At 39.4% G+C, this 26,970-nt stretch overlaps 1 protein-coding gene across 3 annotated transcripts in view; it reads right to left on the bottom strand.

Moving 5' to 3' along the window:
* Positions 1–1,210: 1,210 nt before the first annotated feature.
* Positions 1,211–26,970, bottom strand: part of MRPL39 (mitochondrial ribosomal protein L39) — a 239,861-nt gene continuing 214,101 nt past the window's right edge. For all 3 annotated transcript variants that reach the window (XM_077995881.1, XM_077995876.1, XM_015133078.3), the window contains one exon: positions 1,211–3,002. Coding sequence is in view for 2 of the 3 variants with exons in the window: in XM_077995876.1 (XP_077852002.1) it covers positions 2,903–3,002 (100 nt within the window). In the remaining variant the exon portion in view is untranslated. The remainder of the gene's footprint in view (positions 3,003–26,970) is intronic.

Here is a 26,970-nt window from a genome sequence, read left to right as displayed (position 1 = left end):
ATTTGACTTCTAGGTGCTTCATATAAGTATAATCAGACACTTTTTATCTGACTTCTATTCAACATAATATTAGAAGAGGAAATAAAATTGGAAATGAAGAATTAAATTTACCTCTGTTCACAGATGATAGAATTATATATTTAGAAAACCCTGAAAAATCCACACAAAAAACTGTTGAGTGGTGATAATTACATAACAATGTGAGTGTACTTAATGCCACTGAATTGCACACTTAAAAATGGTTAGAATAGTAGATTTTACATGATGTCTATTTTACCACTATTTAAAAAGAAAACCAAACTGGTTTTGATTTTTCTTAAGAATTGAGAAAAATGCCAGCTCAGTAGTCATACGCCGATACCAGAGGCTGTACAGAGCACACGTGGCCTAGCAGCTCTGTTTGAGGATGCAACTCCTGATAAACTCATGGCTATGTGAGCGCAGGCAAGGGAAGGCACGTTTTAACTCCAGGAGTCAGAAAATCCATCATGGAGTTATCATATGCTCGAGACCTTGAGAACAGAAGGAATTTCCACAGTGGAGGATGGGAAGGAGATTACTCCAGGCTTTCCAACTGCAGATGCAAAGACATTGTCTCTTCTGCCTTGAGAATATTGAAATCTTCTTTATTTGATTATCTTTTGGACCTACTCTGAATAGCTGCTAAGATAATTTTCATTCTTGTTTTTTTTTTTTTTTTTTTTTGTTTGAGACGGAGTCGCATGCTGTTGCCCAGGCTGGAGTGCAGTGGCGCGATCTCGGCTCACTGCAAGCTCCGCCTCCTGGGTTCCCGCCATTCTCCTGCCTCAGCCTCCTGAGTAGCTGGGACTACAGGCGCCCGCCACCGCGCCCGGCTAATTTTTTGTATTTTTAGTAGAGACGGGGTTTCACTGTGGTCTCGATCTCCTGACCTTGTGATCCGCCCGCCTCGGCCTCCCAAAGTGCTGGGATTACAGGCTTGAGCCACCGCGCCCGGCCAATTTTCATTCTTATAATTGCTGACTAGTTGAGAAGAAGAGGTCCCCACCTACAGAGAAGAAAGGAAGAAAGAGGTGTCCAGAGAAATCCAGGGTCCCCCCCTTCCCATTCAAGGCCATCTGAAAGTATCTCCCCCTGCTTTTTAAGTTCATCGAATGTGTTTAAGAAACCTGCAATTTCCAAGTCCATCAGCCTGTTGAAACAAAACAGCTATAACTATAAATTGAGATCCTTTTAAGATTTTCAATCCTTAGAATTAAAGATATTTATTACAAAATGTAGTTGTATTAAATCATATATGTCAAAATATTACAAATGTGTATTTCATATTAGATAGCTGTTAGTCAAGAACACAAAATTTCCTATCATTTTTCCTAGTGCTCCATTTTTTTAGACCTTTTCTTAATCTATGTTTCTTGTCTAAGACCAAATACAAATGAATCAAAAGTCATTTCAATGTTACATATTGGGTTTCCATACATCCCTGTCGCATCTTTATCAATAGCCTTGCCCAGAGTACACACTTTTGTGCGTCCTTCTTAAAAGCAACATCATTTTTTCATAGTACAGAAATGAAGATTTCATATAACCCCGTCAGGTTCCTTACACAGACCCAAGTTAAAAAGCATCATCTCAATGTCAGTCTCTTGGCTGTCTGCAGGGTAATATGGTGAATTGCTGCCTGTGCTGTAATTTTGTCAGCTCTTTAGTAAATTACATTCAAGGATAAAGAGGACAGAGCTACCTACTGACAAACAACATTCTTTATTCTCCTTTTTCTACAGTGTACTGAATAACACCATAGAGCGTAAGTCATCATATACCCTATATAACAAATGTGTAATTACAACACATGAACCCCAAAAAATGAGCTTCAAAGAATATCATGGTTTTTTTTTTTTAACAGGAAGTGGAAACATGTTTCAGAACAGTGAGCAAAGTTTAGACGCTGAAATCTTTTAGCAGCATGATGCTTTTGAACATCTGATCTAGGTTTTGATTCTGCTAGCTACATGTATATTTTAGCCTTTGGTCTTGCATTAAAACACCAGTTGCAAATAATGTTAGAAAAATTGGGAACAGAGGAAGGAATATTTCTATTTACTTTATTTTTTAAATTCTGCATATATAAAGGACGTTGCTTGTGGCATCACTGACTCTTTGCAACAATCTTATAAAGTCGCCATTATTAGCATCATGTTACAGCAGAAGCTGTGAGTTGCTGCCAAACTTGCTTACTATCAACCTCTGAAGAGATGAAACAGAGAGTCATACAAGATCTGTTTAAATCCAGTAGCCTTTGACACTTTAAACTTCAGAACACATTGGATTTACAGGCATAAAATTGCCTTAGAGTTTGTAATTTCATGAAAGCAAAAATTCAACTTTTCCTTAAGAACAAATTTAGCATGTATGCCTTGAAACTGGCTTATTAAATAATACGAAAATATTCGTTGTGGCTATTTGACCTCCTAATGCTTAGTTTTATTTAGCAAACATCAAAACAAGATATGTATTAATCCAAAGCAAATATATTTTATTTAATTGGATTAATTATTAATAGTTCACTAACATCATACTGTTTTATATTCTATAAATGTTTTATATTCCAGCCTATTTAAAACTTTAGCAACTGAATCCTTTAAAGGACGTAGGTCACACATATTTTCAAACCAACAAAATACTAAAATTCAAGGAACATTAGACGGAATAGGGAAGATGAAATAAAGAAACTAAGACATTTACAAGAATGGAGTTCTTCTGACACCTTGTGGTTATTCTGTGTTATAACCAGAGGTACATTAAAATATTCAGGGAATTCTTCAGTCAGTCTCTTCAGCCAGGTGTGGCCGCGTGGCTGAGCTCTGGCCAATGGAAGCTGGCCTTGGTCTTTATTGAATGTGGTTATCGTGTTCCCATTTTTTCATTCCTGAATATCACAGCTAATTTTGGTTTTGGCGACGACCTCTTTTTGGAAACTTTCTCTTGTGCTGGGTTTAGATTTTTCTCTCCTTGTTTTTCTCCTGTGAAACAAATAAGCATCCTTAGATTTCTAAGCATCCTTAGATTTCATCAAAGATCATCACTTCATCACATCAAAGATTTCACTTCACTCTAGCCAAACTGTCCTCCCTCATTCTCCTGCAACACCTCACACATGGTCCGCTTAGGGTCTTCTACAACCTAAGGTCCCTGGCTGCAACACTCTTTCCTCTGACACCCATATGGGACCTACTCCACCTCTTTCAAGTACTTGTTCAAATATTTGTTTCTCAGTGACCACCGTATTTAGAAATGCAACTTCTGCTAAAAAACTCCTTATTATTTTATCTTACTTTTTAACAGCAGTTATAACATTCTAACATACTACATAATTTTAATACTTATTATGTTTATTGTCTTTTTTTACATGAATATAAAATCCATGAGGGCAAGGGAGTTTGTTTACTTCACTGCTGTGTGCTCTGAAACAAACAAACAAAACTGCCTGGCACGTTGTAGGCGCTCAAAAAATATTTGTCCAATTACCGAATGAAAGAATTATAACTCCTTCTGTTGGTTAAAGAAACCTGTGGTATAGTGTTTAGCCTCACAAGTATTCAGACACACAAATTAACACAAAGTATCATTTTTTTCTACAATATTAATGAGTCAATTTATATAACCTTTCAATATAATTTCTAAAGCAAGGGAGAATTCAGTGAATTTCATACTCACGTTTTTGTTAAATTGGGAGTTATTTTTAAAATAGTTTGCATAGTCATTAAAATTTCATAACCTTTGACCCAGTAATGCCATGTATTTAGGACATGTATTGCAACGAAAAAAATCCAAAACAAACAAACAAAAAAACACATAGGTTCCATGTGGCCATTTACTGCAGTATTATTAATAATGATAATAAACTGAAAGAAACTACATGTTTAATAATGAAAATAATAAATTAAATTACGTTAACTCTATGCAGTGAACTATGTTGCAACCATTATAATCATAAGGACTGTACTAGAACCTGAAAAATTATTTATGGAACATGTTATATTACAGTGAAATTTTAAACTATGTAATTACACAGTTTTTATATGTATTTAGGAAAAGATTATAAGGAATGTGCAAAAATTAGAATTCTTATACATGGGCAATAAATTAAATCTTCTTGTTGCCTTCATTTCCCAAATGTTCCAATTTATCACCAGAGTTTTTGCAACTCTTTAGTATTTGAAAGGAAAAATAATTATCTTATTCTCAAGTGCTTGACCTTCACCTGAAGTGAATTTGTTCTAAGTTCCAAAAAGTGGTTATTACTTGCTTTTATTGTATTCATCAAGAACAATTTACATCTCTGTGGAAATAGCTTTAGTTAGAGTCATTAGTTAGATTTAGTTAAAGTCTTTAGTTAGATTTACTAACATGAAATGAGACATTTATCCAATAAATTCAGGCTGAATTTAACATTAATTCAAGAATTAAAGTGCTGTTCGTTTTTAAATGGGTGTGTTCTACCTAACTACCTGCATGGGTTTAGCTTATAATTGGTTTTGTGGATGTGACTAGGTCCATCATCCTGTCACATTTGAATAAATAGGACTGCCTATAACTGTCTCTCTTTTACACACATCTGTGCCCATCAGTTCATAGCACATTCCCCCAAAATTAATGGGAAACAGCCAGGAGAACAGGGGCTTAGACAAAGGAACTCAAGGCTTGAAGTGACCTCCTCAAAAACTGGCTTCCCCCCACCCTTTATAGCTGAACTGACCTTCAGCCCTTACCGAATCTTGTTTGGTAACCTTGCATCATCTCTCCTTCCTTACCAGCCCTCACTCGGGCTAGCCTTTAGCTTCTGTCTGATGTGGCCTGACTTACTGTTGAGACAGGTTTTTTTTTCCAGGTACCTTGCTGAGCAAAGATTTTGGTTGTGTGGATTTTGCTGTGTTTGGATTTAGGCTATGGCCTAGTACTACTGTTGTAGGATTTTCTCCTTAGTTCACCTAAGAGCCGGGTCCTTGTCACACAGCCATGAAATATTAGGCTCACAGACACTTTAAAGGGTGATAAAAATGGAATTTATGGGGCAAAAAGGAAAAAATGGGAAACGGGGACTCTCAGCAGAGAGAGAGTCCTGCTATACAGGCTTCCGTCCTCACAGATTGAAGCCCGGGTTCTAACCAGGAAGAGGACGGGTCAGGGTCCTCCGCCCTGCAAACGGTGCAAACGTCTGTGGCTCCACCCCGAGTGCGCACTCCTCCCAGTGTGCAGGGCGCCTGAAGTTTCTCTGTGGACCCCTTTCCACTTGGCTGTCTCACTACCTTACTGACCCCTATGGGAGGCAGTGCTCTCCCTTGCATTGTCTCCTGCCTGCGTAACTCTCTGCCACCTGCCCCTCCCCAAACAACACTGACAGTGTGGGGATTAACTTTTTGGGTCATCCTATTAACTCCTCAGTGTGAAAAGAAGTCAGACCAACCATTCATTGCTTCTCTTCCTTGTAAAGCTAAAGATTCACATGATAAAAATAAACAAAAACAAAAGACAAAGAACCCAAACTCTCTCTAGGGGTCTTCTAAAGACCCTCCCTAGTGGGAACATTTCACTCTTCACCCCACTGTCAGGCTTGCGGCATGGCTTACTTTGGATAACAAAAGGTGAGCAAACTTTATATTCTACATCCAAGAGAAGCTTTCAGAGCCATCACATCATCCTTCCATTGCTTTGTAGTCCCTCTGCCAAAGACTAACAATATCCTAGATAAGGGCTGCTTCTTCCACTTAAGTCCAGAAATGAATCAGAGCAAGTGTCCTGCAATGAAATTTAAAAAGAAAAGAAAAGAAAAAGAAAACCAAAACCAAAACCAAACCAACAAACAAAAAAACTGTGTTATTATAGATTACTAAAATGTTTGGAGTCATGTGTTACCACATATAACCCAGCCAACACCTCCTGGTTCATCGTGTGGCTCCCTAACAACACTTAAGGAGACAGCATGATATAGTGGGCTCACTGGCTACCTGGGTGACCTTGGACAAGTTACCTAATCTCACTGCACCATCTGTAGCATTGAGATAATACCTACTGCGTGAGATGGTTGTAATAAATAAATGAGTATATAATAAATGCTCAATAAATGTTAGCTGCTGCATATTACAGTTATTCTACAACAGCACTGATTTCATCCTAATCCTGTGTATTCAGTATCCAACAAAGTATCCAAATCCTACAGTACTCCATCTAGGTAGATTTTCCAAATGTCTTTAATTGACCATGTCCTTTTTGTTTAGTCCCTTCATATGGCCCCTTCTGTTGGCTTCCTTTTGCCATTGTTTTTTTTCTCTTTTCCCTTTAAGCTAGCAAAGACTATAACATATATTTAAACAGGATCCAAATACCTTTGATATGGATTGGCCATGTCCCCATCCAAATCTTATCTTGTAGCTCCCATAATCCTCACGTGTCAAGGGAGGAACCCAGTGGGAGGTAATTTAATTATGGGTGTGGGTTTTTCCCATGCTGTTCTCCTGATAGTGAATACATTTCACGAGATCCGATGGTTTTATAAAGGGCAGTTCCCCTGCATATGCTCTCTTGCCTGCCACCATATAAGATGTGCCTTTACTCCTCCTTCACTTTCCACCATGATCGTGAGGCATTACCAGCCATGTGGAACTGTGAGTCCATGAAACCTCTTTTTTTAAGAAAATTACCCAGTCTTAGGTATTTCTTCATAGCAGTATGAAAATGGACTAATACAACCTTCAGAATATTCAGCTCATCTTCACTTAATTCTCTGAGTTTTATACTTTCATATATTTCGATCTGTTCTCTGCCTTAAACCAAACTCCAAATAAATAATTTTAAGTACCAAAATTTCTGCTCAAAGGACATTCTAGGACATAGTATGTTCAATTTGTAAACACTTAGAAATACCTTAAATGGTCACAAGTTATGGTGGCAGAGTCTCAAGGAAAACTCTTTTTAGAAACCATTCTTTTCTACTTTCATGTTCTTAAGGGTGGGGAATAATGTTGTTTTCTGTTTTCTCTACATGAGACAATTATACAAAAAGACAACCTTTGTTTCTTAGAAGTCCTATAATTTTTGTGTCTTTAGTTTCTTTACTGCCTTCTATTTTTCCCACGCAAAGCATCTTTAATCATCTGTGACACTGATTTTTACTGCAACCCATTTTCTGGATTCTATAGAAAGAGATACAAGCTTTAAATTACCAAAATCTCACTGTTCAAAAACACCTCATTTTTCAAGGCAAGAAAATAAAATAAAAAGTTCTTTCTCAAAGTCAAAACAATTCTTTTCTGCTCAGCTTTCTAGATGCCTAAGGGCTTTTTGATTGTTCTTATTCCCTGACTTTCTAGCTATCCATCTGACCTTCAGCTTCTCTGTCAATCCAATTGGTTCATTATTTTCTTACCAAAATCATCTTCTTAAAATTTAAATTTGATCATTTTACTTTCTGGGGAAGAAAACCTCCATGTGCTCTCCAATAGCAATAGAACAAAGGTCAAATTACTTTGCATAATCCTTATCGCTATCCTTTTCTTTCCTAAAGCCCCTTCTTCCCCTCATTCCTGTGATGTCACCTACTTCCCCTTCTCTGGCCTTATTCCCTAGCTCCTTTCCAGTCTCCTCCTTTTCCTTCTAGATCTGTGAATGTAGAAATGCTCCATAAGTATGCCTTCAACCTTCTGCTTTTCTCTCTGTATATCCTCTTCCCAGAGAGCTCAAATGTTCCCAAGTTGTCCCTGATAACTACCTCCAAACACCACCTTGAGCAGTGCTACCCAACACAAATATGTGAGCTGCAAACAGAAACTACACATGTAGTTTTAAAATTTCCAGTAGCCACATTTAAAAAGTAAGGAGGAGCTGATGGACTTATTTTAATCATATATTTATTTAACTGAATATATTCAAAATATTATGATTTTAACATGTAGCTAATATTCTTAAATTGACATATTTTATATTTTGTAACTGTCTTAGAAATGGATGTACATTACACTTACAGTATATCCCAGTTAGGATTAGTCACATTTTGTTAGCCACAGTCTTCAATGGCCACATGTGCCCAATGGCTACCATATTCAACAGTGCAGATCTAATGCTCTAAACACTTTCTCCAAGTGTGTCTTTGCTAACCCACTCAACATCTGCCCAAGAATGCCCTCCCAGCACTTCAACCTCCAGGTCTAAAACAAAATACATTTCCCTCCTGCATTCCCTAGTGCCTCATAAAAGTACCAGCTCCCCTTCCTGACTTCCTTGTAGCTACCAATAGGCCCCCAAATAGACCAATACTTGGGTTCTATAACTATTCAAATATTGAGGAAGCAGAAGGAATCTTTCAGGTCGTCCTATCCAACCCCTAGGATTTTCCTCTACAGAGGGGTTCCTAACATTTGGCTAAAGCTGTGAGCCTCCTGATATTGTAGGCAAAATGTGCCTACCTGGATTTTTCTGGCAAAAAAAAAAAAAAAAAAAAAATCTTTAGCTTTAAACAAGAGTTTAAACACCATGACCCAGGCTCAGCTCTGCCTCTTCTCTCTTCTGTAATGGCCATACCCAATTTATTACCAAATCCTGCTCATTCAGCCTTCCAGATCTCTCTAATGCAAACCTACTTCTCCCTTCCCACTACCACTGACTTAAGATTTTGCGCATATTTCTTGGAGTTTTTTAGCTACAAGAGCAAGAGACTCTGCCAGGGATCAATGGGGCCAGTCTGCTATTGCCAAAAGAGTGGCTATAGCTTGATCACACATGAATACCCAAGATAGATTCAACTAGGCTGAAAAGATTAGAAAGCAGAATCAAAACCAGGTCAGTGGGAAGATGAACTCTGACTAGTGCTGCAGCCAGACTGTAGCAAGGGATGTCTCAGCCATTGAAGAGGTCATGTCTGACACACCACTGGGGTCCTTGGTTTGTAAATCTCAGTGCTCTAAGAAGAGAATGGCTGAGTTGTGTTGTTTTGTTTTGTTTTGTTTTGTTGTTTTAAGGAACCCTCAGTATTTCCCTGTTCAGATATGTGGGGCAAACCTGACCTTCCTCTGCTGTGCTTGCATCCTTGTCAAACATATTGGTTCTCATCTCTGCAAGATATTTTCTGGCATCCTCAGGCTACCAGAATTGTGGGGGCATTGTAGGGGAGCATTCTCTGTGTCTGAGTAGAGACTGTTTCCCTCCAAAGTCTGATGATCCTCCAAGTCTCTACCTTTTCCGGATCTAGTAACAGATTTCTGGAAGTTGGACTTTGAACTACAACCTTGACAAATGATATAGTCTCAATTCTCCACTCTTTCACTGGATTTTACTCCCCATTGCATTCTGCAACCTCTGATAAATTAAACATCCTCTTTTAAACATATGATAGCACTCCTCTTCTTTATATCCTTTTTAAATATATAATTTAGTTTCTGGGATACATGTGAAGAATGTGCAGGTTTGTTACATAGGTATGCACGTGCCATGGTGGTTTGCTGCACCCATCAACCCATCATCTACATTAAGTATTTCTCCTAATGCTATCCCCTCCCCTAGTCCCCCAGCCCCCGACAGGTCCTGGTTTGTGATGTTCCCCTCCCTGTGTCCAAGTGTTCTTATAGTTCATCTCCCACTTATGAGAAGATGCAGTATTTGGTTTTCTATTCCTGTGTTAGTTTGCTAAGAATGATGGTTTCCAGCTTCATCCATGTCCCTGCAAAGGACGTGAACTCATCCTTTTTCATTGCATAGTATTCCATGGTATACATGTGATGCATTTTCGTTATCCAGTCTATCACTGATGGGCATTTGGGTTGGTTCCAAGACTTTCCTATTGTAAATAGTTCTGCAATAAACATACTTGTGCATGTGTCTTTATAGTAGAATGATTTATAATCCTTTGAGTATATATCTAGTAATGGGATTTCTGAGACAAATGGTATTTCTAGTTCTAGATCCTTGAGGAATCACCATACTGTTTTCCACAATGGTTGAACTACTTCACACTCCCACCAGTAGGGTGAAAGCATTCCCATTTCTCCATATCCTCTCCAGCATCTGTTGCTTCCTGACTTCTTAATGATCGCCATTCTAACTGGCATGAGATAGTATCACATTGTGGATTTGATTTGCATTTCTCTAATCACCAGTAATGATGAGCTTTTTTTCATATGTTTGTTGGCCACATAAATGTCTTCTTTTGAGGTGTCTGTTCATATCCTTTGCACATTTTCTGATGGGGTTGATTTTTTCTGGTAATTTTGCTTCAGTTTCTTGTAGATTCTGGATATCAGCCCTTTTTCAGATGGATTGTAAAAATTTTCTCCCACTCTGTAGGTTGTCTGTTCACTCTAATGATAGTTTCTTTTGCTGTGCAGAAGCTCTTTAATTTAATTAGATCCCATTTGTCAATTTTGGCTTTTGTTGCCATAGCTTTTGGTGTTTTAGTCATGAAGTATTTGCCCATGACTATGTCCTGAATGGTATTGCCTAAGTTTTCTTCTATGGGTTTAATGGTTTTAGGTCTTATGTTTAAGTCTTTAGTCCATCCTGAGTTAATTTTTATATAAGGTGTACAAAAGGGGTCCAGTTTCAGTTTTCTGAATATGGCTAGCCAGTTTTCCCAACAGCATTTATTAAATAGGGAATTATTTCACCATTGCTTGTTTTTGTCAGGTTTGTCAAAGATCAGATGGTCATAGATGTGTGGCGTTATTTCTGAGGCCTCTGTTCTGTTCCATTGGTCAGTGTATCTGTTTTGGTACCAGTGCCATGCTATTTTGGCTAGTGTAGCCTTGTAGTATAGTTTGAAGTCAGATAACATGATGCCTTCAGCTTTGCTCTTTTTGCTTAGGTTTGTCTTGGCTATACCAGCTCTTTTTTGGTTCCATATGAAATTTAAAGTCATTTTTTCTAATTCTGTGAAGAAAGTCAATGGTAGTTGATGGAGATAGCATTGAATCTATAAATTACTTTGGGCAGTATGGCCATTTTCATGATATTGATTCTTCCTATCCAAGTGCATGGAGTGTCTTTCCATTTGTTTGTGTCCTCTCTTATTTCCTTTAGCAGTGGTTTGCAGTTCTCCTTGAAGAGATCCTTCACCTCCCTTGTAAGTTGTATTCCTAGGTATTTTATTCTCTTTGTGGCAGTTGTGAATGGGAGTTTTTGGCTCTCTGTTTGTCTGTTACTTGTGTATTGGAATGCTTGTGATTTTTACATTGATTTTGTATCCTGATAATTCACTGAAGTTGCTTATCAGCTTAAAGAGATTTTGGGCTGGAATGACTGGGTTTTCTAAATATACCATCATGTCATCTGCAAACAGAGACAAGTTGACTTCCTCTCTTCCTATTTGAATATGCTTTATTTCTTTCTCTTGCCTATTTGCCCTGGACAGAACTTCCAATACTATGTTTAATAGGAGTGGGGAGATTGGGCATCCTGGTCTTGTGCCAGTTTTCAAACAGAATGAAGCATTCCAGTTTTTGCCCATTATGATATTGTCTGTGGGTTTGTCATAAACAGCTCGTGTTATTTTAAGATACATTCCATCAACAACTAGTTTATTGAGAGCTTTTGGCATGAAGGGGTGTTGCAGTTTATCAGAGGCCTTTTCTGCATCTGTTGAGAAAATCATGTGGTTTTTGTCATTGGTTCTGTTTATGTGATGGATTACCTTGATTGATTTGCATATGTTGAACCAGGCTTGCATCCCAGGGATGAAGCCGACTTGATCGTGGGGGATAAGTTTTTGATGTGCTGCTGGATTCTGTTTGCCAGTATTTTATTGAGGATTTTCACATCGAAGTTCATCAGGAATATTGGCCTGAAATTTTCTTTGTTGTGTCTCTGCCAGGTTTTGGATCAGGATGATGCTGGCCTCATAAAATGAGTTAGGCAGGAGTCCTTCTTTTTCTATTTTTTGGAATAGTTTCATAAGCAATGGTACCAGCTCTTCTTTGTACCTCTGGTAGAATTTGGCTGTGAATCCCTCTGGTGCTGGGCTTTTTTAAGTTGGTAGGCTAATAATTACTACCTCAATTTCAGAACTTGTTATTGGTCTATTCAGGGATTAGACTTCTTTCTGGTTTAGTCTTGGGAGGGTGTATGTGTCCAGAAATTTATCCATTTCTTCTAGATTTTCTAGTTTATTTGCAGAGAGGTGTTTATAGTATTCTCTGATGGTAGTTTGTATTTCTCTGGGACCAGTGGTTGTATCCCGTTTATCATTTTTTATTGTGTCTATTTGATTCTTCTCTCTTTTCTTCTTTATTAGTCTGGCTAGTGGTCTATCTATTTTGTTGATCTTTTCAAAAATCCAGTTCCTAGATTCATGGATTTTTTGAAGGGTTTTTGTATCCCTATCTCCTTCAGTTCTACTCTGAACTTTGTTATGTCTTGCCTTCTGCTAGCTTTTGAACTGGTTTGCTCTTGCTTCTCTAGTTCTTTTAATTGTGATGTTAAGGTGTCAATTTTAGATCTTTTCTGCTTTCTCCTGTGGGCATTCAGTGCTATAAATTTCCCTCTAAACACTGCTTTAGCTGTGTCCCAGAGATTCTGGTACATTGTGTCTTTGTTCCTATTGGTTTCAAAGAACTTATTTGTTTCTGCCTTAATTTCATTATTTACCCAGTAGTCATTCAGAAGCAGGTTATTCAGTTTCCATGTAGTTGTGTGGTTTCGAGTGAATTTCTTAATCCTGAGTTCTAATTTGATTGTACTGTGGTCTGAGAGACTGTTTGTTATGATTTCTTTTCTTTTGCATTTGCTGAGGAGTGTTTTACTTCCAATTATGTGGTCAATTTTAGAATAAGTGCGATGTGGTGTTGAGAAGAATGTATATTCTGTTGATTTGGGGTGGAGAGTTCTGTAAATGTCTATTAGGTCTGCTTGGTCCAGAGTTGCAATCAAATTCTGAATATCCTTGCTAATTTTCTGTCATGTTGACCTGTCTAATATTGACAGCGGGGTGTTAAAATCTTACACTGTTACTATGTGGGAGTCTTAAGTCTCTTTATAGGTCTCTAAGAACTTGCTTTATGAACCTGGGTGCTCCTGTATTCGGTGCATATATATTTAGGATAGTCAGCTCTTCTTGTTGCATTGATCCCTTTAACATTATGTAATGCCCTTCTTTGTCTTTTTTGACCTTTGATGGTTTAAAGCCTGTCTTATCAGAGACTAGGATTGCAACCCCTGCTTTTTTTTTTTTTTTTTTTTTTTTTTTTTTGCTTTCAATTTGCCTGGTAAATATTCCTCCATCCCTTTATTTTGAGCCTATGTGTTTCTTTACATGGGAGATGGGTCTCCTGAATACAGCACACCAACGGGTCATGACTCTGTATCACATTTGCCAGTCTGTGTCTTTTAATTGGGGCATTTAGCCCATTTATGTTTAAGGTTAATATTGTTATGTGTGAATTTGATCCCTTCATTATGATACTAGCTGGTTATTTTGCTCATTCATTGACGCCCTTTCTTCATGGTGTCAATGGTCTTAACAGTTTGCTATGTTTTTGCAGTGGCTGCTACTGGTTTTTCCTTTCCATATTTAGTGCTTCCCTCAGGAGCTCTTGTAAGGCAGGCCTGGTGGTGACAAAATCTCTCAGCATTTGCTTGTCCATAAAGGATTTTATTTCTCCTTTGCTTATGAAGCTTAGTTTGACTGGATACGAAATTCTGAGTTGAAAATTCTTTTTATTTAAGAATGTTGAATATTGGCCCCCACTCTCTTCTGGCTTGTAGGGTTTCTGCAGAGAGATCTGCTGTTAGTTTGATGGGTAACCTTTGTGGGTAACCCAACATTTCTCTCTGGCTGCCCTTAATATTTTTTCCTTATTTCAACACTGGTAAATCTGATGATTATGTGTTTTGGGGTTGCTCTTCTAGAGGAGTATTTTTGTGGTGTTCTACATATTTCCTGAATTTGGACATCAGCCTGTGTGGCTAGGTTGGGGAAGTTCTCCTGGATAATATCCTGAAGAGTGTTTTCCAACTGAATCCATTCTCCCTGTCACTTTCAGGTACAAAAATCAAACACAGGTTTGGTTTTTTCACATATTCTCATATTTCTTGGAGGCTTTGTTCATTCCTTTTCATTCTTTTTTCTTTAATCTTCTCACTTTATTTCATTAAGTTGACCTTCAATCCTTGATATCCTTTCTTCATCTTGATCGATTCAGCTATTGATATTTGTGTATGCTTTACGAAGTTCTTGTGCTGTGTTTTTCAGCTTCATCAGGTCATTTATGTTGTTCTCTAAACTGGTTATTCTAGTTAGCAATTCCTCTAACCTTTCTTAAAGTTCTTAGCTTCCTTGCATTGGGTTAGAACATGAGGAGTTTAGTTCAGAAGAGTTTGTTATTACCCACCTTCTGAAGCTTACTTCTGTCAATTCATCAAACTCATTCTCCATCCAGTTTTGTTCCCTTGCTGGCAAGGAGTTGTTATCCTTTGAAGGAGAAGAGGTGTTCTGTTTTTCTGAATTTTCAGGCTTTTGTGCTGGTTTTTCCTCATCTTCATGGATTTATCTACCTTTGGTCTTTGATATTGGTGACCCTCAGATGGGGTCTCTGAGTGGGCATGCTTTTTGTTAATGTTGATGCTATTCCTTTCTGTTTGTTAGTTTTCCTTCTAATAGTCAGGCCCCTCTGCTGCAGGTCTGCTGGAGTCTGCTGGAGGTCCACTCCAGACCCTGTTTGCCTGGGTATCACCAGAAGAGACTGCAAAACAGCCAAGATTGCTGCCTGTTCCTTCCTCTGGAAGCTTTGTCCTAGAGGAGCACCTGCCAGATGCCAGCCAGAGGTCTCCTCTATGAGATGTCTGTCCACCCCTGCTGGGAGGTGTCTCCCAGTCAGGAGGCATGGGGGTCAGGGACGAACTTGAGGAGGCGGTCTATCCATTAGCAGCTCTGGAGCACTGTGCTGGGAGATCCACTGCTCTCTTCAGAGCTGGCAGGCAGGAACGTTTAAGTCTGCTGAAGCTGCACCCACAGCCCCCCATTCCCCCAGGTGCTCTGTCCCAGGGAGACGGGAGTTTTATCTATAAGCCCACGACTGGTGCTGCTGCCTTTCTTTCAGAGATGCCCTGCCCAGAGAAGAGGAATCTAGAGAGGCAGTCTGGCTACAACGGCTTTGCGAAACTGCAGTGAGCTCTGCCTAGTTCAAACTTCCCAGCAGCTTTGTTTATACCGTGAGGGGAAAACTGCCTTTCCAAGCCTCAGCAATGATGGATGCCCTTCCCTCCACCAAGCTTGAGCATCCCATGTCAACTTCAGACTGCTGTGCTGGAAGTGAGAATTTCAAGCCAGTGGATCTTAGCTTGCTGGGCTCAGTGGGGTTGGGATCCACTGAGTTAGACCACATGGCTCCTGGGCTTCAGCCCCTTTTCCAGGGGTATGAACAGTTCTCTCACTGGTGTTCCAGGCACCACTGGGGTGTGAAAAAAAAAATCCTGCAGTTAGCTGGGTGTCTGCCCTAATAGCCACCCAATTTTGTGCTTGAAACCCAGGGCTCTGGTGTTGTAGGCACCCAAGGGAATCTCCTGGTCTGCAGGTTGTGAAGACCATGGGAAGAGTGTAGTATTTGGGCCGGAATGCACTGTTCCTCATGGCACAGTCCCTCACAGCTTCCCTTAGCTTGGGGAGGGAGTTCCCTGACGTTTTGCCCTTCCCAGTGAGGCGACACCCCACCCTGCTTTGGCTCACCCTCCGTGGGCTGTACCCACTGTTTAACCAGTCTCAATGAGATGAGCCAGGTGCCTCAGTTGAAAATGCAGAAACCACTCACCTTCTGCATTGATCCCGCTGGGAGCTGCAGACCAGAGCTGTTCTTATTCAGTCATCTTGCCAGCTACCCCTTTATATTCTTACTAGTGTTCCACATGGAAAAAATCCATGAAATCAAAACTCCCTAGCATTGAACTCAAGACCTCCCTGGGATCTGCTCTCAAAAATACCTTTGGATTATATCTTTTCTATTATTCTACCCAAAACTAACACTCCAGAAGAGGGCTATCAGTGCTTTTTATTTTTTGCTATTCATTTGCCTCATACTTCCCAAAGGACAATTCCAAAGCTATGTAAAATCAATAGCATTAGGTGAGAGTCACTGCACCCTGAAACACAGTCTCCAGTGTAGGCATACCAATGCATGTTAATGAAAGCAAAGAAACTGGCCATGAATAATTTAAAGTTTCTAAGTTGTCTGAACTTCTCAGGCCTAGGAGTCCTGTTTCAGATTTATAAACTCACCCATGACAGCCTTTATCAGAGCCCCTGCCCCTCCATGCAAAGCTGAATAGGCAGACAACAGTCACACTCCTTATACCAGACACTGAAACTGAAAAATGCCCCCAGATTCCTACAAATGAGACTAAAGTGCCCTCTAGACATGTTTTGGCCCTGAAGCAAATTCCCGTTTGGACGTCCTCCCATCTTCTCACTTCTACAGAGATTTAAGCCACCTGGAAAACGTTGATGTTTCACAAAGCAAAGGGACAGTGAGAACATCTACTACGTGTCTCTCAAGCAAAGGCAACGTCTCCGAGATCAAACCCTTCAGCTGTTCACTGAAAAATCTCCCGTTTTACACTAGCACTATCACTAAAAGCATGAGGTTTTGTTTCTCCCACAGACTGCTCACTCATCACAGTACACATGGCTGTCACATCATTAAGGTCCTTATCTCTACTCACCAGCATAACCAGAGTCAAACTTGAGAGAATACTGAGGGTGTTGAGTTGTCTGTGTCATTCATCAAAATGCCTGCTTGGGAAAAAGCAGCTCATTGCTGGAAAAAAATAATGCTTCAGTCTTCATATCTCTCTTTATACCTCTCCTCATACCTCTCTCTCCTCAGAGAGAGAATATCCAAAGCTGCCAAAATTCAGAAAGACTCTCTCCTTGATCTAATTCTAGTCAGGCTCCTCTAAACCCTTTAGACATCGACCTTGGTGTCCATCCTTGTCATGCCTGCATGACCCAGTTGTAGCAAAAATCCTATCAAGTCAGTTTAGTGAGAATCCTCACCCTTGATAACTGATTACAGTCCTCATCTTCACCATCCCCTAAGTGATGTCTAATCATCCGGACCTGCCTTCAGCAAGAATCGTATCAAGTCAGTTTACCCAGAATTCTTCCCTACCCCTTGTGATGGTTAATGTTAAGTGTCAACTTGATTGGATTGAAGTATGCAAAGTATTGTTCCTGGGTGTATCTGTGAGGATGTTACCAAAGGAGATTATCATTTGAGTCAGTGGACTGGGAGAGGCAGACCCACCCTCAGTCTGGTGGGCACCATCTAATCAGCTGACAGTGCAGCTAGGATAAAGCAGGCAGAAGTTAGGACAGGACATGCTGAGTCTTCCCAGCCTTCATCTTTCTCCCATGCTGGTTGTTTCCTGCCCTCGAACATTGAACTCCAAGTTCTTCAGCTTTTGGACTCTTGCACTTACACCAGTGGTTTGCCAGGGGCTCTCAGGCTTTTGACTACAGACTGAAGGCTGCACTTCCGGCTTCCCTACTTTTGAGGTTTTGGGACTTGAACTGGTTTCCTTGCTTCTAAGCTTGCAGACAGCCTATTGCGGGACTTCTCCTTGTGATCGTCTCAGTCAATACTCCTAATAAACTTCCTTTCATATTAACATCTATCTTATTAGTTCTTTCCATCTCGAGAACCCTAATACAGCCCTTAAGTTTCCTCTTACTAAGTTTCCACCCATTGACTTTCACACTTCTGTTTGTCTATAAATCCCCCTCGTTTGCAGTATATTCAGAACTGAGCCCAGTTCTGTATTGAGGTCTCTTTCCCCCTGTTGCAATATCCTGAATATAATCTGCTTTCTCATGCTCTAACTTCTGTCCAGTTCTGATTGTCTTTGACATCGTCAACAAACCATTTCCCAGCACCTCCTGTTCAATCAATAAGGATTCACAGAGTTTATATACATCCTTGGGAAATGAATGAGAGGCTGTTGGTTTCTACGCATAATTCCTTGTGAATTAGGAAAGGGATTTCGTTTAAAAATTATATTCTATAATTTAGAAAGGATGCATTTATTTATTTATTATTTTTATTTTATTTATTTATTTTACGAGATGGAGTTTGGTCTGTGGCCCAGGCTGGAGTGCAATGGCATGATCTCGGCTCACTGCAACCTCCACCTCCCAAGTTCAAGCTATTCTGCTTCAGCCTCCCAAGTAGCTGGGACTACAGGCGCACACCACCACTCCCAGCTAGTCTTTGTATTGTTAGTAGAGGTGGGGTTTCACCATATTGGCCAGGCTGGTCTAGAACTCCTGACCTCAAATGATCCACCTGCCTCGGCCTCCCACAGGGCTGGGATTACAGGTGTGAGCCACCGTGTACAGCCTGGAATGCATTTATTTTAAAATAAGTTTATTCAAAAGAAATATACTTATTTGAATCTGGGCTAAATATGATAGATGAAATGGTAATTTAGAATGTCCAAGCTCTTCTCAATAATGTAACAAATCTCTCTTACAGCACACATTAATATTATGACTTAAAGATCCTTTTTAAAATTCTAAAAAACAAAATAAGAAAGGAAGAAATTAAGGGGAAAAGGAAGGGAAGGAGAGGAAAAAGGCAGAAAAGATGGGAGGGAGAGAAGGTAGGATGACAGAAGGGAAATAGGAAGCAAGAAGAGAAAGGAAGTAGAGAAGGATAAAGAGAAAATGAGGTAAAAAAACAGAGAAGAAAAGAAAGAAAGAAGAAAGGGAGAAAGGAGATAAGGAAGGAAAGAAAGAGGTAGAGAGAAAAAGGAGGGAAAAAACATCTCAAATCACATTAATATAGTAAATGCAATGCTTTATTAATCATGTAGAAAATTACATCTATTAATCATTACTTTTCCATGTGTAATTAAAATATTAAATTATTTTGCTTGCATTAATCATGGTTAGTGAAAAGCTGCTAACACCACTTTTTCTTCAAATTTTTATTAATAAATATAGGGAAAATACAGAGTTATTCATAAAATTAAAGAAAAGCTTTTAAGATGAAGGATTATAATTTGAAAGTCTTTGTACCTGTGATTCTTCCAAAACAGCTGGAAGATGGGATCTTTGTTGCCCTCATCTTATTCTGGGTGTGCAATGATGAGGTTCTCTAGATTCTGAAGTCAAACTCTGGACTCCAGAGGGAATCTGGAATTTTCGGTGCTTGCTAATAAATAACATAAATACAGCTCACTCACTCAGTCTTATTTCTTAGCAACAGCAGAAAATGCATCTGGTATGTGCCTTGCCCTCAGTAGTTCCTCAATACTCCTCACATGTGAAAAAATATTGTTTTTTGTGTTTCGGAATATTGCCAGTGAACTACAGATAAGGCAGCGAGTGTAATGAAAACAAAAATAAAATAGAAGTATATAAATAACTAAAAAGAAACACAAATTACCATTTGTTTCTGTAAATCTTTGTATATTTTGGGGAAATCTATATTTGCAGGAATTTGGAGGAAAAGTCAACATGAAACAAAGGTTTTCCAGCTGTTCATTAGAGTGTCACAGGTAGGGTTCTCTGGAAGAAACATGGAGGTGGGGTTTGAGGTCACAGCCTACGAAGGGAAGGGAGGGGAAGAAGGATTATGCAGAAGCCACTCTGGGATGCAGGTGCCTCTAAGATGATCCATGTGCTTTGTTTCCTCCGAAAATAATACACTGGAAACACTTTGGGGCCTTTTTTTTTTTTTAGGCGGAGTCTTGCTCTGTCACCCAGGCAAGAGTGCAATGGGCAATCTTGGCTCACCGCAACCTCCACCTCCTGGGTTCAAACAGTTCCCCTGCCTCAGCCTGCCAAGTAGCAGTGATTACAGGCTCACACCACCATGCCTGGCTATTTCATTTTTTTTTTTTTTTTGTATTTGTTGGCCAGGCTGGTCTCAAACTCCTGACCTCAGGTGATCCACCTGCCTTGGCCTCCCAAAGTAGGGGACATTGTTCTTAAAAAGTTAAAGGATACAAAATTAAAAAGCTAGATAGGAGGAATAGGTTCTAATGTTCTAGACTACTATAGGATGATTATATTTAATAATAATAAACATTATAGTTTCAAATAACTGAAAGAAGGATATTGAATGTTCCTAATATGAAGCAATGATAAATGCTTGATGACAGATATGCTAATTACCCTGATCTAAGCACTATACATTATATGTATCAAAATATCAATATGTACCCCCAAACATGTACAGTTACTGTGTGTCAATTTTAAAAAGAAAAATAGTTTGGATGGATCCTCAAAATGTTCTATCTCATTCAGCTTCCATAAGTGACATGTATTAAAAGTTTTTGATTAAAAAGGAAACTTTTTATGAATTATGATTGTGACAAAGATTTGTTCCAGCTTTTGAACGTTCTCCTAGGCCTATCTGTGCACTTTCTTGTAAAACACGGTTTTAGCAAGAACCCTGCTAACTTTAGTAAGAACCCTCCATCCTTGACATCTAATCAGGTTCCTAACCCTCCACCACCCCCCAGATGATATCTGATCATCCTGGTCTATCTTCAGCAAGAATCTAATTAGTTCAGTTTGGCCAGAATCCTGCTTACTCCTGGTGTTATTTCTTAGTAATTTTCCATGCATGACCCCTACCTTCCACCGTGGCTATAAATTCCCTCTTGTCAGTACTGTATTTGGAATTAAGCCCAATCTTTCTCCCACTGCAAAATCCCACTGCAATGGTCCCTATATTATAATGGTCCTGGATAAACTTCCTGTTATTTAAAGTATGGTAGTACTTTAAAGTGTCATTGATTTTTTTTTCTTTAACCATTATTAGGGAAATACACCAAAATGTTAAAATTGGTTGTAGATATTTTTCTGCTTCTATGTACTATTCTTCATTTACCTGTTATCAAGAGTGAACATGTATAACTCTTAAGGAAGTTATAATTATACAATAAAATCCAACACCAAAAGGGGTGAGACAAGTGTTTATGGGGCAAAGAGTGTGAAATGAGAAAGTTTGGATCTAAAAAAATTAAAAATTAACAATGGTTTATTTTGATTAACTGGAATGATAAATAATTTTATTTTCTTTTTACTTTTCCAAATTTCTTTTTCTTTTCTTTCTTTTTTTTTTTTTTAACAGAGTCTTGCTCTGTCTCCCAGGCTAGAGTGCAGTGGTACAATTTTGACTCACTGCAGCCTCCACCTCACAGGTTCAAGTGATTCTCCTGCCTCAGTCTCCAGAGTAGCTGGGATTACAGGCACCTCCCACCACGTCCAGCTAATTTTTGTATTTTTAGTCGAGACACGGTTTCACCATGTTGGCCAGGCTGGTCTCAAACTCCTCACCTCAAGTGATCTGCCCTCCTCAGCCTCCCAAAGTGCTGGGGTTACAGGCATGAGCCACCACACCTGGCCTACTTTTCCAAATTTCTTAGAGAGAGGAGTTATTACCTGTATTATGGGGAAAAAAGCAAGTCCTTCAAACACTTTTGATATTAAAATATATTTAAAATATAAAATAAGGAACCTGGTGGAGACACTAACCTTGGGTAGCTGAGACAGGTACTTCTCCGAGGAGAGAAAGAATTAAACAGTTGACATAGCTTTAAGCCTTCCTAAACTCAGGTTGCAATAGGAGCGGGACAGTTTGCTGAGAGGGACAGTGAACAGCAGTATTTGGAGTAGAGGAGCAGCCTCCAGTACAATGACTAGTTAGAGGTTCTTTCGGGGATTCTCAGGGTTTCTGAAAATGGAAATGCCTTTTCATCTGGAGCACTTTTGAAAGGGACCTCAATCTATCTTTCCTCCATGCAGGGGGCTTTCCAAGCACATCATATGAAAATTACAGCAAGTGGCATCTGTCCTGTTAACAGCCCTCTCCCCATGAGTCATTCAGGTGTTCATCACACCCACAGACCCTCCACTCACACCACCATCTCCCACCATCAAAAGTATTTGTACCAGTGTGACTAGAGGCCTGCTGGATTCTCTCCTCATCCACTGAGAGGATGTCTCTTAAAAACCACGCCAAGCAGGGTGTGAACCATCCAACTCCAAGCAAAGCCTGCGCTGCCACAACTCTGCCTCACAGACTCATAGACTGTCACTGGTGGTCACAGAATTAGTCAACAGGAACTTGATTGTACTGGGGGAAGTTTTCCAGGCCTCATCTCATCTCTCAGTTCCAAAGAGCTAATCTGAGAAATAAATTAAACCTTTTACAGTATTGCTGCTGTAAAATCAAAAGGAAAATCGTAAATGTTGTAGAAAGTACAATCTTGATGCCATTTAAAATGCCATACCTTTTCAGTCAATGCAATGCCTCGGTTATATTCTTCTCCTTTAAATCAAGTAGGTCACTTACCACTTAAAGAGATAATCTGAATATGAATACCTTCTACATTATAACACAGAAGAGATAGAGATTAAATGGATTATTTTTAAAACTTTAGAAACTTGGAATGAATAAATGGATTCCATAATATATATCTCTTTCAGAAAATTATTTTACTTTAAAATCTCCAGTGAAAGATATTTGAAGCCCATCTTTGTTTTTACCTGTATTTGGAATTCCTGATTGATTTTTCAATGTAATCTTTTAAGAGTCTTATAATGTATTCCATTTTTAAAAAAATGAATGTTTCTTTTATTTCTGAATTTAAGATATATAATCATCTTATAAGTATAAAATGTTCTAAAAAGGATTCCAATATAATATCTGATTTTATGGAATTAATTTTTTTATTCTATACAAACAGAGTCTTAACTAATTTCAGGGAGAATGATCTGTTTGTAATTTAACCTTCAAATTAAAATCCAGCTAGCTACAAGCTTTTAGATGCCTGCCTCATGGAGAATGAGATATTTATGAGGGAAGGCTAATGGTTAAGTCCTAAAGTCTTTCCCTTGAACAAGGACAAAAGGTTTCTAATCATTGAAATTTTAAAAAATCATTAAGGAAGGTATTCACTGGACTAAGGCATAAGGGGTAAAGAGTGGCCTTTAATGAGATTTGAAGACTTGTTCTAGAATATATGTTTTGCCAGAATAAAACATGTATCTTCTGGTGGGATTTGGAAAGGTAGATACATACTGGGTTTATCCCCAGGCGTCAAGGTAGAGGAGAGGTGGGGAACAGTGCTCGATACAGGTGAGTGCCATAAAATGTTTATCGTTAACAGGTCAAAAGACAAGAAGAATGTACGAGGCAGCAAATGGGTATCACATCACTCTGAGTAACACCATGTATATTAGAGCTGAATATTCCAGGTACATTTATAGCCATTCTTGGTGTAAAAGATTTTTTAAAATTTATTTATTTAGGAATGGTTCATTGCCCGCTTAAACGTAAAGCAAATATAATTTTTGGCAATCTATTTCCCTAGTTTAAATGTGTCACTGTTGATTTGCTGAGAGCCACTCACGACACAGATGAAAGGGCATACGGCCAGGCACAGAAAGACAAAAACTGCATGATCTCACTGAAATGCAGAACTGAAAGAGTCAAACGTATGGAAGCAGAGATTAGAATGATGGTTACCCACGCTTGACGGCACAGGGGAGAATTGGGCAGAGAGGAGAATTGGGCAAAGGATACAGTATTTCAGTTACACAGAGGGAATAACTTCAAGACATCTACCATACAGCATGATGACTAGTTAAAAACAATGTACTGAATACTTAAAAGTAGCAGAGAGTGGATTTTAAATTTTCTTACCACAAAAAAGTTTAGTATCAGTATGCTAATTAGCTTGATTTAGCCATTCTACAATGCATACATATTTCAAAACATCATGTTTTATACCATAAATACAAATTTATTTTCAACTAAAAAACCAAATAGCATATGGGTTAACACAAATTATTATTTAAGGCGCTATATAATTGAAGCAGTTATTTCATCTAGGCTTGAGGTATTACTGTATTCTAAAACTGAATGGCTTCAAGTTCTAGAGCCACACACTGCAGGCTTAAAGTAAAAGTCTACATGGGGACCTTGAGTTTAACAGAAGAGCAGCAGATACAGCGGGCCTGAGGGTAAGATACAGACAGTGGGAGAGAATAAGCAGGCTGGGCCAAGGATTAGCTTTTATCCGTAACCTCTAATTACAACTGATTATCTGTGATGTGACCATAGAAGAATGAAAATTATTTGCAATGAGAATCAGGATGCATGAAGTTACACTTTATGTTCATATTTCTGTGTATAACATTAAATATATTTATTGCTCTTTTCTCCCACAAAAGGGGAAGTGACCCCCTTTTTAAGGACCTGCTTAAAAATATATAAAAATACAGGGCAACTTTCGTGGTGTAGGAATTGCTTTATAGTAGTTGAACAGAAGTGATGATTCCATCGGTAATTCTGCACATAGACAAGTTTGATATATCTGTTGAGGACATATGTAAAGTAAAAAAAAGAAAAGAAAAAAAAAGTTCTCATATATTATAGTCCTCAAAAATGCTGGTAAATTTGAGAAAACTGAAATAAATTTGTACTTTCCTTGGGCTGGATTTATATCAGAACATTTAATATCAATTAAACAGACAAACTGTAAGTCGCAAGATAGCTGAATAGAACCCTCCAGCAATTATTCCCAAACAGGAGCACCAAATTGAAAAATTACTCATGCAAAAAAGCACTTTCATAAAAGCCAAAATAAGGTGAGCGGTCAAGGTACCTGATTTTGACATCATATCAAGGAAAGAGGCACCGATGGGGTTAGGCAAGGCAGGCCTGCCCTACATACACCACTCCTCCCTTCCCCTCCAGCAGCAGTAAGTGGAGAGAGAATCTGTGTGCCTGGGGGAGGGAGGACAAAGTGACTGTGGAACTTTGCAGTGGAACTCAGTGCTGCCTCATCACAATGGAACACAACACAAGCCAGTGCTCACTTAGCTGAATTCTGAAGGAAACACCAACCCCAGCCAGAGAGGAAGGCTGTGCCCCAGTGGTAGGAGCTTGAGATCCAGCTAGCTCTACTACCAGCTGACTACAGGTGCCTGGGGCCCAGGATAAATTTAAAAGGCAATTAGGCCAAAAGGGCTTCACAAGGACTTTCCTGGTGCTGTGCTGAGCTTGAAGCCACTAGGCTTGATTTACCTACAACCCAGTGAAACACCAGCTGTGGTGGCTAAGGGATTGCTTGTGTCAACCACCCCCCCAACTCCAGGCAGCGCAGCTTTCAGCTCCAGGAAAAACTTCTTCCACTTGCAGAAAGGAGAGAGAACAATACAGAGGACTTTGTCTTGCAACTTGGGTACCAGCTCAGTCACAGTAAAATAAACCACAAAGCAGATTCTTAAAGCCCCTGATTCTAGGGCCCGGCTCCTGGACAGCATTTCTAAACCTACTTGGGCCAGATGGGAACCTGCTACTCTGAAGGTAAGGACCCAGTACTGGCAGGATTCACCACTTGCTGATAAATCATCCCTTGAGCCTTAAATAAACATCAGCTGTAGCCAGGCAGTAGTTGCCACAAGCTTTGGGTGAGACCCAGTACTGTGCTGGCCTCAGGTGTGACCCAGCGTAGTCCCTGCTACGACGTCCAAGGGACTACTCACCTCACCTCTCCCCCACTCCAGTCAGCCCAGCACAGAGGGAAAGTGAAGATTGATAATGACAGACTTTGCCTGGTAATCCAGGGAATTTTTCCAGATCTTATCCAAGCCCACCAAGGCAGCACCTCTAGGAGTCTGTAAGAATTATTAAGGTACTGGGCTTGGGGCAACCCTAGTGTGGATATGGATGTAGGACCAAAGACTTAGATCGCAACACTCAATTCTCTTTGAATACATGAAAAGCCTTCTCAACAAGGACGAGTCCAAACAAGCCCAGAATGTGATGATTAGAATAAACCTTTGGTTCATGTGCAAGTATTTCCATAAAACACATGGAAGTTAAATAATATGGTCCTGAATGAACAGTGAGTTAATGAGAAAATTTACAAAGTAATTCTTAAAAATCTCTTAAATGAAAGTACCACATACCAAAACCTATGGAATACAGCAAAAGTAGTCGTAAGAGGAAAGTTTATAGCAAGAAGCACCTACATCAAGAAAGCAGAAAAACTTAACGTGCACCTAATGATGCGTCTTAAAGAACTGGAAAAACAAGAGCAAACTGAACCCAATATTAGTAGAAGAAAAGAAATAAGAAAGATCAGGGCAAATACAAATGAGATTGAAATTTTAAAAAATACAAGAGATTAATGAAACAAAAAGTTGGTTTTCGGAAAACATAAAAAAATCAACAAACCTTGTGATGGTTAATACTGAGTGTCAACTTGATTGGATTGAAGGATGCAAAGTATTGATCCTGGGTGTGTCTGCGAGGGTGTTGCCAAAGGAGACTAACATTTGAGTCGGTGGACTGGGTAAGGCAGACCCCCCCTTTAATCTGAGCAGGCACCATCTAATCAGCTGCCAGCATGGCCAGAATAAAAAGCAGGCAGAAGAACATGAAAAGACTAAACTGGCTTAGCCTCCCAGCCTACATCTTTCTCCTCTGCTGGATGCTTCTTACCCTCAAATATCAGACTCCAAGTTCTTCAGCTTTGGGACTTAGACTGGCTTCCTTGCAGATGGTCCACTGTGGGACCTCGTGATTGTGTGAGTTTCTTGATAAACTCCCCTTAGTTCTGTTCCTCTCGAGAGCTGTTAGTTCTGTTAGTTCTGTTCCTCTAGAGAACCCTGACTAATACAGATATTGGTACCAGTAGAGTGGGGCACTCCTGAAAAGATACCCAAAATTGTGGCAGTAACATCGGGACTGGGAAACAGTCAAGGGTTGAAATGGTTTGGAGGGCTCAGAAGAAGATAGGAAAATGTGGGAATTTTTGGAACTTGCTAGAGACTTGCTGAATGTCTTTGCCCAAAATGCTAATAGTGATATGGACAATAATGTCCATGTTGAGGTGGTCTCAGATGGAGATGAGAAACTTTTTGGGAACTTGAGCAAAGGTAACTCTTGTTATGTTTTAGCAAAGAGACTCACATCATTTTGCCCCTAGAGA

Source organism: Macaca mulatta, chromosome 3 (assembly GCF_049350105.2).
Source record: "Macaca mulatta isolate MMU2019108-1 chromosome 3, T2T-MMU8v2.0, whole genome shotgun sequence".
NCBI classification, from domain to species: domain Eukaryota; kingdom Metazoa; phylum Chordata; class Mammalia; order Primates; family Cercopithecidae; genus Macaca; species Macaca mulatta.
This window is presented reverse-complemented; position numbering and strand designations above follow the sequence as displayed.